General features: G+C 38.7%; 1 protein-coding gene across 1 annotated transcript in view; it reads right to left on the bottom strand.

Moving 5' to 3' along the window:
* LOC106013362 (acetylcholine receptor subunit delta-like) overlaps positions 1–12,200 on the bottom strand; it is a 19,885-nt gene extending 7,685 nt beyond the window's left edge. The window contains exons 1-9 of the mRNA XM_013088892.1: positions 12,084–12,200; positions 11,353–11,499; positions 10,059–10,189; positions 8,240–8,357; positions 4,048–4,212; positions 3,439–3,555; positions 2,376–2,505; positions 1,861–2,033; positions 907–963 (exon numbers count right to left, since the gene is read on the bottom strand). Of these exons, the coding sequence (XP_012944346.1) occupies positions 907–963; positions 1,861–2,033; positions 2,376–2,505; positions 3,439–3,555; positions 4,048–4,212; positions 8,240–8,357; positions 10,059–10,189; positions 11,353–11,499; positions 12,084–12,200 (1,155 nt within the window). The remainder of the gene's footprint in view (positions 1–906; positions 964–1,860; positions 2,034–2,375; positions 2,506–3,438; positions 3,556–4,047; positions 4,213–8,239; positions 8,358–10,058; positions 10,190–11,352; positions 11,500–12,083) is intronic.
* Positions 12,201–12,803: the final 603 nt, after the last annotated feature.

The raw sequence follows: 12,803 nt of genomic DNA on the forward strand, positions 1-12,803 counted from the left end.
AAAAAAGAAGAAAGAAGCAATGAAACAAAAGCACCAACAACAGATCATCGCAACACAATTATTGACTGGCCTTTATTCGCAAACGGAACAGAAATATGTCGTTTTGTGGAGTTTTCACTGCTTTCAACCCGACAGGATCGGTTCTCTCTGAGGTTCCACCTTTTAAATAACCTAACACTTATCTACCAAAATAATATTAAAAACAAACAGAACACCACCAACAACAACAACAACAGCAACAACAACAGCAACAACAACAGCAACAACAACAACAACAAAACAACTAATGTTCACCATTACGATGAGAGAAGTAATAAGAATATAAAATAGGGCCTATACATATTATTATGTAATCAAAGAAAACAACAATGTGGCTTTAATTTTATCGTAACCATGGACTATTATAGTCACGCTATCAAGCCATAAATGTGAATTGAATCCAGTAACAAATTCAAAAATGAATTTGATATCAGAAATAATTTTTTGGAAGTTGCATGTCAAATTAAAAAGTAGAAGATGAACGACATTGCTGACTTTAAGACACTTTTGTTAGCATCATTCGGCCTAGTTCCAGATGGAAGACCCCCCCCCCCAAACCCAGGGATCTGCTTTCTTTCTTTTTTACCCCTGGAAGTGTGTAATATATTATTTATTTGATATCGAGAATGTTGAACACTCTTTTAAGAGACATTAGCATGTCGTACTTGCACTTCGACCTCCAAAAAACATTTCTACACTTATAAACTGTGTAGTGATTTAGAATATATTTTTTAACTTGAAGAAAAATAAGGTGGCGCAGAGACTCCAGGTGCAAAGAAAGAAGATAAAGGAGACGTCATTAATCAGTCTCCCAATCCGTCTGTATTTGGAGCTGCGAGCATGCGCATTGGAAATTGTTCCGCTCACATCCGGTGTCTCCTTTCCGTCCTTCGGTGGCTCATCTTCCTGCCCCGCTGATTTCTCCTGAACCAAGATGGCGGGGGATATCGAGTTTCTGGTGAGTCGACGGCTGAATGTGCCAAGCAGACCTTTGCTCTCTTTCTGTAAGCTGCTGGCGTATCTCTGTGGAGAGAGAGAGAGAGAGAGAGAGAGAGAGAGAGAGAGAGAGAGAGAGAGAGAGAGAGAGAAAGAGTGCTAGTATTATGCTGCTCTATCATGTGGCTAACGCTGTTTTGAACGTTGCAGGGCGTTCTTGCTCTTGGTGTTTTAAGGGACTTTACAACTTTCCACGCTCATATCTTAGAGCTCAGTCCTATCGGAAATGGACGTTATATTAGGAGTTCCTGCCTCGTAATAATTTCATAGCTATAAACGCGAGCGTTCAATCCAGACTACATCATTGTCTTTTTCATAAGGGTAAGGTCATTGACTATCTAACTACTTGCAGAACAATGGAATGGTACTGAAAGTGATTGGTAAAGTTTAGAAATGAGCAGCATCGTGTGAAACACACGCTCGTCAAATTAATGATTACGAAGAAAATATAATTAAAGAAAAGTCTTGGTTGTTTTTTAAGGCTTTTTTTCGCTCAACTTCGTTGATGTTTATTGGAAAACACATTTCTGTGTAGACTTTGTTATCTAACTAAGGAACAGTTCAGAGAAAACACGCACGCATGTTCGCGCGCGCGCACACACACACACACACACACACACACACACACACACACACACACACACACAAACAAACACACAAACCAGAAGGTTCATTCTTAAGGGCATATCCTAAAGCTGATCTCATCTCAATTAAAGAAAGACGAATATCTAATTTACGAACTGCTTAGAAACAAAAAAAAGAAAGAAAGAAAACAAATTCAAATGATTTATACATGTAAGTTTGGGCATGTCTGAATTAACTTACCTTATCAATGTAATGTAAAAGAACGACAACAACGCTGACGACAACGGAGAGAAGGGAGTTCATGCTGAGAACGTGAACATAGATGAGGAGAATAGACACACTTCTTGAAGCCCTGGGGAGCATGGAACTCGTGACGCTCAAGAATAGAGTCAGAGCCATGAACACAGTGATTCCTGCAACATAAAACAGAGTGAAGGAAGACTGAAAGAAAGGAAGAAGAAGAAAGAAGAAGAAGAAGAAGAAGAAGAAGAAGAAGAAGAAGAAGAAGAAGAAGAAAAAGAAGAAGAAGAAAACAGAATTTCAATTTACCACTTTATTGATTGGGACAGGAGTAACTTTTTGATTTATTCTTAGAAGCTTGGTTTGAAATAATTAATATCAACGTATCTTTAGAACGATAAAGCAATGTTGTTTTGGTATTTTCACTTCTGGTTGGGGAAGGATAGCTATACACATAGCGCATTTAAAAGAATGTTTTGTGCTTATTATAAAGACATCTAAAAACATATTCTTACCGAAGCTGACTTTCTCGCCGGATTCCTCGGGTATAAGGAAAACCATTATGTTGAGAAGCGAAAGGAATATGGTAGGTAGGACCGTGTTGATGAGGAGAAGCATGGAGCGCCTCCGTACGTTGAAGATAATCTGTCGGGGAAGAAGGACCATAGAATATTTGTAGAGGTTTGACAAAAACACAGGTTTAACATCTCTATTGACACAGTGTATACACTTTTTTGTAAATTGGCAAACATATATAAATGGCGTCGGCTGTATAGTGGTTAGACTACAAGTCTCGTAATCAGGGCCGTCGAGAGCCTGGTCGGGCCCCGGGGCAGCAATCACCTTCGGGCCCCTCCTCCCCCCGGTCTCACCCACCCTCACCTGCAATTTAATAACCCAACAAATACAATGTACATAGGCATATATAATCACATTGCTGTAACATATCTATTACATACCAACATACGCTCTCTCTCTCTCTCTCTCTCTCTCTCTCTCTCTCTCTCTCTCTCTCTCTCTCTCTCTCTCTCTCTCTCTCTCTCTCTCTTACACACACATCTTCATTACCCTTGGAAATGCATTTTGCGAAAGAAATGTTTGTATAAAAGCTAACCTCCCCCCCCCCAACATACACTCCAGCCTCCTTTGTCTCGTCCCCCTCCATCAAGTGCTGGGTGTTGTCAACATAAACATAATTTTTCTGATTTACCGGGCAGTTAAAAATGAAGGTAAGATGAATAAACCAATGACAGAAATTTAAATGAATTGCAATGTAGCATACCTTCTTTTCTTACAACAACGGAGCTTTACGGGATTTAGCTCTAGCAAAAGTGTCAATTATTGGTTCGTAGTCCAATTCTCGCGCTAGACTGGCCTCTATGGCCAAAATTCTACTTGTGAGTCTGTCTTGAAGCATTGAGGACCGCAAAATGTTTTTCACTCGAAAAATAGTACTGAAGGAACAGGCAAGGTGCAGAAGATTCTCAACAGGATTACAAGGTTTGGAAACAAAGCATTCAGTTTTAGGGAATGAAGTCTGTTCAGCAACTGAAGATGCGACAGGACATTTTCTCCAACGTTCGCTGACTGAATCACTTTCAAATGTTCCAACTCTTGCGCAAGGTCTTCTGATGCATCCACTTCATATTCCGTGTGCAATTTGTTTGCAAGATCACGAATAACGCCGACTTCCTCCTGAAGATATTTCCACAAAACACTAAATAACGAATCGAGTTTTGTTACTGCATTATACTTTGTCCTCAAATTTCCAAGAAGGCAGTAAAAGGGGACATAAAAAAAACTTCATGTTTGAATTTGTTCTGGAGATTTTGGCTGTGTGTTACATCTTCTGTCTCGTCTGCAAAAAGCTTCCTTTTCTTTTGTCGTTTTGTTTGTTTTGGCAAATAAATGCTCAATCTCATAGTTATCTGCTACTAATTTGGACTCACTCAAGATTGTGTCCCATTCATCTCGTAAGCTTTTCAGATCTTTAATCAGACTATTGATGTTTGCCACCTCAACGTCAAGAGTTTCATCTCGAGCTTGAAGCACTCTATTTCTGTGATCGACTGCTGTGAGAATTTTGAGCCAAACGGGTGCCATTATCACACATTCAAATGATGCCAAGTACTTAAGAAGACCAATCAAATCTGAACGTGTTTCTGTGGAGAGGTTCATTTGACGAACAGTTTGAACAGCTTTCCTCAGTCCCCCGATGTGAGCCCCAGAAGGTCTGACACTGTCAACACGTGCTGACCTACGTGTCTGAGACATACTGTGCAAAGAGCTGGGGATGTTTTGCTTCAAAATTTCCCGCCCTTGTGGACTGGAGCTAAAAGTGTTATACAGCTTCTGTACAAATCCAAAGAAAGCTATGACTGTTGAACAGCTTTCTGCAGAATGCTTACCACATAAATTCAAACTATGACAGCCACAGGGAGAGCATGTGTCAAGTGATCACTGTCTTAAAAAGTGAGCCTGTGCACCATTATACAGACCACACATGTTGCTACCGTTGTCGTGCGTAGCCTTGGCCTAGGGGGTCTGTAATTGGAATGTTTTGTTTTTTTATTCAGTGTATCAAGGATAATTTTAGCGATGTCTTCTCCTGTTTTCTTGTTACAATCTACACATTTCAGAAATCTCTCTTCTACTTTGTAGACATTTGTATCACTGTCCAAGTGAACATAAAACAAAATAAATATTAAAGACAGTTTGTTCAACGTGTGAAGAGTCTGGTGTTGCATCTACGATAGTGAAGTAATATTACGTGCGGCTCTTTCATTTAAAATCACGCCTGTCACTTTTGATGCACAACATTGGATGAATTCATTTTGACTTTCTGGTGATAGATAGTGAACTTGTAAGCGCCTTTTGTTCTTTTTTTTGATTTTTCAACTTTTGTAAGATGCTCTGCAAGGAAAGAATCGTAATGGCTAATCAATCCCAGAAGTCCAAGGAAGGCCTTCAGAACCTTCTGTGAAGTTGTCAGATATACAGCTCAACTTGCAGCTAAAATATGTTTTATTTCAAAGCTTTGTACTCTCTCTCTCTCTCTCTCTCTCTCTCTCTCTCTCTCTCTCTCTCTCTCTCTCTCTCTCTCTTTCTTTCTCTTTCTTTCTCTCTCTTTTTTCTCTCTCTTTTCCCCTTGCTCCGGGGCATTGCCCCCCCCCCCGACCCCCCCCCTCTCGACAGGCCTGCCCGTAATCATGAGATTGTGGGTTCGGGGCTAGAGCCTCAGCCTAGTACGACGTTTTGTCCTTGGGATAAACACTTTACACCAGTTTCCTATTCGGTTCTGTCGTTTCGGAGATGGACATTTAACTCGGAGGTCCTGCTTACGAAATAGCATGATAATGTTGAAATAAGCGTTAAACCCATACCATTTCACCATTTTCTCATACGGATAAGTGAACAGGATTTTTGGTGTTAATCCGTGTTCTTAATTTGTCGCATTTAAGTACGAACGGGTTATCCCGATTTTGTTTTGAGAAAATCGAAGGTAAAAGTTTTGGATCCTTATTCAGTTCCTTTAAAAGACAAGGACAGTTTTCTCTTTAACCAAACATATACACACACCAATGAAACCAAACTTCTCCTATAGGTAGGGCAATGCCCACTTTTAGTTTTAGTGTAAATCATGATTTCTGGAAACCCCCGTTTTTTACCATCTAGCATACGGCATTTGTCAGAATGAGCATAGATGTGTGTTGCTCTTAGAATATGTATCTGTATATAACTCCAAAGGTCTAGTATTTAAATTCCTGCATGTGGTTGAATGATGCATTTGATATGTACATTTTTTGTCAGCTTTACTTCTCCTTTCATATTGAATTTTAATGAGAGTGGTATATATGATTTAAATTTTTTAAATGTATACCTGCATGTGTTTTTACGGTCCTGTACAGCCAAGGAAAATGTCCCTCTATGATAATAAAGTACTATCTTATCTTATCTTATCTTATCTTATCTTATCTTATTTTGTTTGACGCAAAAGGTACACCAGCAACAGAAACAACATCCGAGGGTGGATGGATGTCGCCACTTATAGGTCCTACTTTTTTTCTTTCCGTGTCTTGAGCCTGTGCATCTATTTTTCTTCTTCCTCCACCATACGACCGATATTGTCTCCACATCCTTCTCTATATTTGTACTCTACTCGACCGTTATTGTTTCCACGTCCTTCTCTATATTCGTACTCTACTAAAAAAAACAACACCAGTGTCATCAGACTCTCTTAGGTCAAAGCGCAGAGCATACACAAACTTGTTTATTATCATCCTAGACTGGACATTGTCATCATTGCCGTCGATCTTTGCTCTCTGTAAATATACCTGGTGCGCATCATGGATGTGCTAATAAATTACAAAACATCGGTCTCATTATAGCAAAGATCGTACATAACAAGGCAGTTCACTCCTCTCTTTGAGCCAATTAATTAAAAAGTGTCCTCTTCGAAAAAGTGCGAACTTTGTGAACAGAGTTACCCTGCTTGTGTGAAAAACATACAAAGACTGCAGCGCCATCTGAATCAATGTGCGGACTTCCGCGGACACTTTTTTGGCTGAGTGAACCATCTTGTTATGTATGATCTTTGATTATAGTTGAGGACGCATGCAACATTTTGTTCTGTTTTTGTAAGTGTTTTACGGCGCTGGCAACTGCACAAACAATCTTTTCCTGACTTGCTCACATAACTTGGTTTCAAGAGTAAAATGGTGTGCTCCAAGGTGAAGCAGGATTACGTCAGAGTGAACAGTCGTAGATATTATCAAACAACTCTATGAGTATATTATCATAATGTGCCTTTTCAAAATAAATGAAACGACTATTCTACGTGTCGCTAACTTGGAATCACAACGTTCTATCTACTCAGTACCTAATTTTGAAAAATTTGTCGTAAAAATGTTTCGAATTACACAAAATGTATTTTTTTTACGAATGCAATTTATTGAATATCTCGTAACGACTCCGAATATTCTTACAATTTTGCTAGACAAGATAGAACGGTTGGCTTCAGATCTCAGGATCTTTTAGTAACTCAAAATGGCGTACACTGTCAGATAGAACTATGTAATTCTGAATCAGCGATCGCTGTAACTATAAAGATATTAAATGTGAGGCAGCGTGGTGGAGTCAGGCTCTCGTCAAAATAATCAAAGTGAAGAAGCTTGCATTTTTCCACAGGTTTGTGAATTTTTATATAATTTTCGTTTTTCGGCTCAACACCTTTCATGTCCATAAAAGAACTCATTTCTGTATGGATTTTTTCTGAAAAACGTTGATTAAAGGCACAAAAATGTAAATTTTCAGTTACCACGGACTCTTAAGCTAAGGAAATAACTCATCTTTGGCGGCCATTTTGTCACTAACCTTACCTCTGAAAACGGGCGACCCCCACCCCCTTCATTCGAAAATATTTCGACTTGTGTTCAAGATAAATGAACGTTTTTCCCCCCAAATAAAGACAAATGAACAAGCTTTAAGATGATACCAAAAACTCTACATGCTCAAAAACTGACGAGAGCCTGATTCCACCACGCTGCCTCACAAATAATGAAATTAAAACATAATTAACCAACAAGGTGGTTGATTGTTCTTACATTAATAGAGGGCACCCTAGCGACCGAGTCGGGTTGTATGCCTGTCTCAATACTCGCCGAAACCAACTCCCACTCGCCATTAGGAATGAGGCTCTGGAGATTCACAGTCGTGTTATCTGGGACAAACTTGATCTGCCATCCATTTTGCGACATGCTGAGGAGCTAGATCATATATATGCAGTGTGTTACTTAAGAGCAACGATCTATGAGACAAAGTATAATATACAGTGTATGTTCTAATGTAGATATTGGTCATAGAGAGCCTAGCCCCTGACAGATCCACCTGGAAAGCAGAAGTCACAGTAGGAAGGAAGATATTTGAAACAACATATTATTATACATATATATTATATATATATATATATATATATATATATATATATATATAAAATAATATATATTATATATATGTATATTATACACATGTGTACATTTAATATATATGTATATATATATATATACACATATATGTGTATATTATATAGGCATATGTATAACGTTATGGGTGTGCTGTGTGTGTGTGTGTGTGTGTGTGTGTGTGTGTGTGTGTGTGTGTGTGTGTGTGTGTGTGTGAGTGTGTGTGTTTATGTGTGGGTTTGCGATAGATTACATTAATATAAATCCCAAATGCCTAAGCTGGTAAAGGATTCTGACTTCCAGGTTAACGCACCATCTAGCCTTGAACAATTTTACAATACCCAATACCCCAGGCTATTGTCTGGGAAAGATAGGAAGACACATCTGTTCACACAGACCGCTAATAATTCACCCCGTACCCTCAGGACACAAATCTGTTCGTCAAAAGGAAAGTTGGTCACATCCATGGAACAGGATACCAGGAAGAGGCCACCTGGATACCAAACGGTAAGTCCAGAATCCAGAACGTGCATAGGTCTGTGGAGAATGATGTTTTAGCACAGACTGAGGTGAGAATTGTTGGGAGAGAAAATTCAAAATGATAGGTCATTGTCAGTTTGTATCCTGAAACACAGAAAATTGGTCGCTTTTTAGGACAAGCGGGCTAACTCAGATTTCAGGGGTTTTCAGAAATCTTGACCCACACTAAAAGTGGGTATTGCCCTACCTATAGGAGAAGTTTGATTTCTTTGGTGTGTATATTTGTTTGATTATATAGGAAACTCTCCCTGTCTTTTATAGAAACTAAACAAGGGGCAAAATCTTTACCTTCGATTTTCTCAAAACAATTTTTTTTTCGGGAAAGCCCCCTTGTGCTTAAAAGCGCCCAATTCACAAGGTTACATAGTAGTCCACTTGGCCAGACGTTCCCTTGAAATTCTGGGGGGGGGGGGGGTTAAATCTCAGTCCCACAATGAACGTACAACGCGGCTTACTAAATGATATAATTAAATGTTTTAAACATATTATCTGCATAATATTATTGTCGTCAGATTCATAATAGATAAATGCCTACGTCATTTTAAGCCATTTTGATATAATAAGAAACAACTCTTTCGAACAACTGACTCTGTGAAACACTTGAATTTTGGTACTCTCAATTTGATTCCATATTTGAATTACTCTTTTGTACAAGTAAATTATATAACAAACCTGGCTCTGCTCTATATCATTTCAAAACCAGAAACCCCAAATAGGCCCCAAAAAATGACTTAGGCAATTATCGTATGAGGGTGACGTTATACAATATGTGAGGCAGCGCGGTGGAATTAGGCTCTCGTCAAAATAACAAAAGTGAAGAAACTTGCATTTTTCAACAGGTTTGTGAATGTTTATATCATTTTTGTTTTTTGGCTCAACACCTTTCTTGCTCATTAAAGAACTAATTTCTGTGTGGATTTTTCTGAAAAACGTCGATTAAAGGCATAAAAAAATGTAAATTTTCAGTTACCACGGACTATTAAGCTTAGGAAATAACTAATCTTTGACGGCCACTTTCTCACTAATTTTACCTCTGAAAACAAGTGACCCCCAACCTCCTTCTTTCGCAAATATCTCGACTTGTATTTAAGATAAATGGATATTTTTTTCATCCAAATAAAGACAAGCGTACAAGCTTTAAGATGATACCAATAACTCTACATGCCCAAAAATTGACAAGAGCCTGATTCCACCACACTGCCTCACATATTATGTATTCCTCCACTGTTGATATCGACTGCAAATTTAGTAGCCGTCACTTGAGCAATTCAACACGTATTTATACCACAATACACTGCCCATTCATTTTTCTCTGTGAACTTCTGGTTTATATTATTATTAAAGCGTGTTATGTTCCTATTCAACTCTTTCAGCAATACCAACGTCTGTCAAGATGAGTTTCACGCGGATTTACAAAATAGCTTATTTTTAAGTATAATAATAATAATAGTAATAGTAATAGTAATAATAATAATAATAATAATAATAATAATAATAATAATAATAATAATAATAATAATAATGATAATATAGCATTTGTATAGCGCATGTCCCCACTCGAAAGCAAGCTCTAAGCGCTTTACACTATATTATTACCCCAGCAGAACATACTGTCAACAAGAAGATGAAACAATTATAACTAAAACTTAATATAACAATATTATAGCCACGTAGTTCAAGTTCAAAGGTCACACTTACGCAGGATCGTCCTCAAATAGGTCCCTGTCGCCCATTGTGTTCAGTAGGACAAGCCGAGGTCTCCACACTTGTTTTGGCATCGGTTCGATTATGTCAACACCTCCGTACTTGCTGGAGTCCCAAGCTGCTCGCTGAGACCGTTTTTGAGTAAACGTTAAGGTCAAGAAAACTTAGGTGAAGGATAAGGTATCTTTATGTCTTTATTTATTAATTAATTTATTCTTGAATACTAGCAAACAACGAAATAATAATGGGTTTTTTTTTCCTCGTTTGTCCAGTTTGCTTTTTCTACCCACCACCTCCCCATACAGTCCCCCCCTCTCTCTCGCTCTCTCTCTCTCTCTTTCTGTCTGTCTCTGTGCCCTCTCTCTCCCCCTGTCTCTCCCTCTCTCTTTCTGTCTCTCTCTCTCTCTCTCTCTCTCTCTCTCTCTCTCTCTTTATGTGTGTGTGTGTATGTGTGTGTGTGTGTGTGTGTGTGTGTGTGTGTGTGTGTGTGTGTGTGTGTTTGTGTGTCTAACCCTCCCAACTTTCTCCGCACTTTGTATGTGTTTATATATTAAGTAATTTGACGACTGTTCTTAAAGACCATGTGTTGTCAGGCTTTCTATACGACTATGAAAGTAGGACAATTAACAATTATAATTAAATAATGAAAATAAAATAGAAGTAATAGAAATTTATTTATGAGGCTTTTGACAATTTCATAGAACGAACAGAAGTGGAAAAACTCACTGGCAAAAAAACCCAACAACAACAACAACAAAAAATTGAACAAATAGAAGGCAAACGAGGTAGGCGTAGACATAAAGAAACTCAATTGGATAACCAGCAGAGATTGGGGATAGGATGATACATTATTATAGTTTTCTTTGTGGGTTTTTTAGCTCCCGAGCGAAAAAATTGACTGGGGAACCATGAATTCCGATGTATGTTTCAGATCTGGCACTTTGTGTTACGATGATGACGTATACTATGGGGATACATTAATCAGTCAAAACCGTTAGTTACATGATACTATATTGTAAGAGCGTCTGTCTCCTACTCCCCCCCCCCCTCGACCTACACACACACCCCACCCACCAGCCTCCTCCTCGACGCACACGCACACACACACACACACACACACACACACACACACACACACACACACACACACATACACACATACACACATACGCACATACACACACATACACACATACACACATACGCACATACACACACATACACACATACACACATACACACACACATAAACACACACACATACACACACACATACGTACACACATACATAGGCACACACCTCGTCCATCCAGCTGAGTGCGAGAAAACCGTTGCAGGTAAACGTCTGACTCACGTCATCCAGACGCTCTATGGCCACCATTGTGAAGCCCACGTAGATTGGCATCACCTCAGATTGGTTATTCATGGGCCTCACCTGGGGGAATGACGTGATCATGAATACAATGATGTAATTATTTGTGTGGTGTGCTGACAAAATCAGTTACTTCTCGCAATCCACAAATGGAGACATTGGCCAAAAATCAACACCGAGGTCAAATTAGTATATCTTGCTATTGATCTTCATTTTAAGGAACAGCAACGAGAAGAGTATTTGTAAGAGCTGAAAGAAATCTTGAAAGGGCTGTTATTTCTGAAAACGAGTAATATCTGGAACATTCCCGATCCAAAAATACAAGATGAAAATATTTTGATAAGAATTAATAAATTTTTTAATATAACATTAGCGTTTAAGACTATGATTTGCCGGGCAACAAGCAAGTAAGATAATGCTCTACGTAAGAATACTTTCCTCAAGTTCTAAAATTCTACCCATCTTACTTTGCATACTTATTACATCGTTTGTTTTAGGAATCCGGATTGTCTCCATCTCTTAGTGTGAGTAAGGGTGAATTGCACATTTCTGAATTTCCTTTTATGCTTGCGATACGCCAGTCATGCAGTGCGTTAGCTTGTTGTACAAGAAGAACAAAAAAAAATTTTTTAATTTCAAGTACTTGCCTTCGTGGAATAAACTCCAGAATCGTACTTCGTGTCGAAAATAGCTTTCACATCTTCATAGGTCTGCGCTGAAACGGCCAGGAAGGCGAGGTACAGCACTGGTAATGTGTTCTTCATCCCAGACGAACGATTAGTCCCCAACAACGAGTCAAGTTTGTTTCAGACCGAACTAAATTCGAAGTAAGGATGCCATCAAAGTTGGCTCGGGGATCTAAGACACCTAAACTAAACCAGATCCCTGACCAACTGATTTTCGTAAACCGTTTTTTTTCGTACTCTTAGGCAGCCTCTGCTGGAAATAGCTCACATCAAATGTTTGTTGAAACTAGTCCCTGTTATTTTGTTTAAACGAACCTGTAAACAATCTAACAACCGATCAATCCTGATATCTGAGTGGGTCTGTGAGTTATTTCAACACTTCTAAAGACAGTGCAATTAAGTGGATTGCACGTAATAGCTTCTAATATCTCGACCATAGTGGTTAAAGTTAGACTCGAGTAAACAGGCTAAACAAAATGAGGTCTCAGTGTGAATTTGTTCCTTTAAGAACATGAATTCCCAATTGCAGATATGTCCATTTTACCCCTCGCATGAGTTATTATCCTAAACATTTAGTTTTGCCCGTAGGTGCATGCAGTTTAATGTTCCTGGTCGACTTGTTCATTTAAAATTTAGAAATAATAAACCTTGCACCTGAACGCCTGTTTAGGATTAAACATA

Source organism: Aplysia californica, unplaced genomic scaffold, assembly GCF_000002075.1.
Source record: "Aplysia californica isolate F4 #8 unplaced genomic scaffold, AplCal3.0 scaffold00024, whole genome shotgun sequence".
Lineage (NCBI taxonomy): Eukaryota > Metazoa > Mollusca > Gastropoda > Aplysiida > Aplysiidae > Aplysia > Aplysia californica.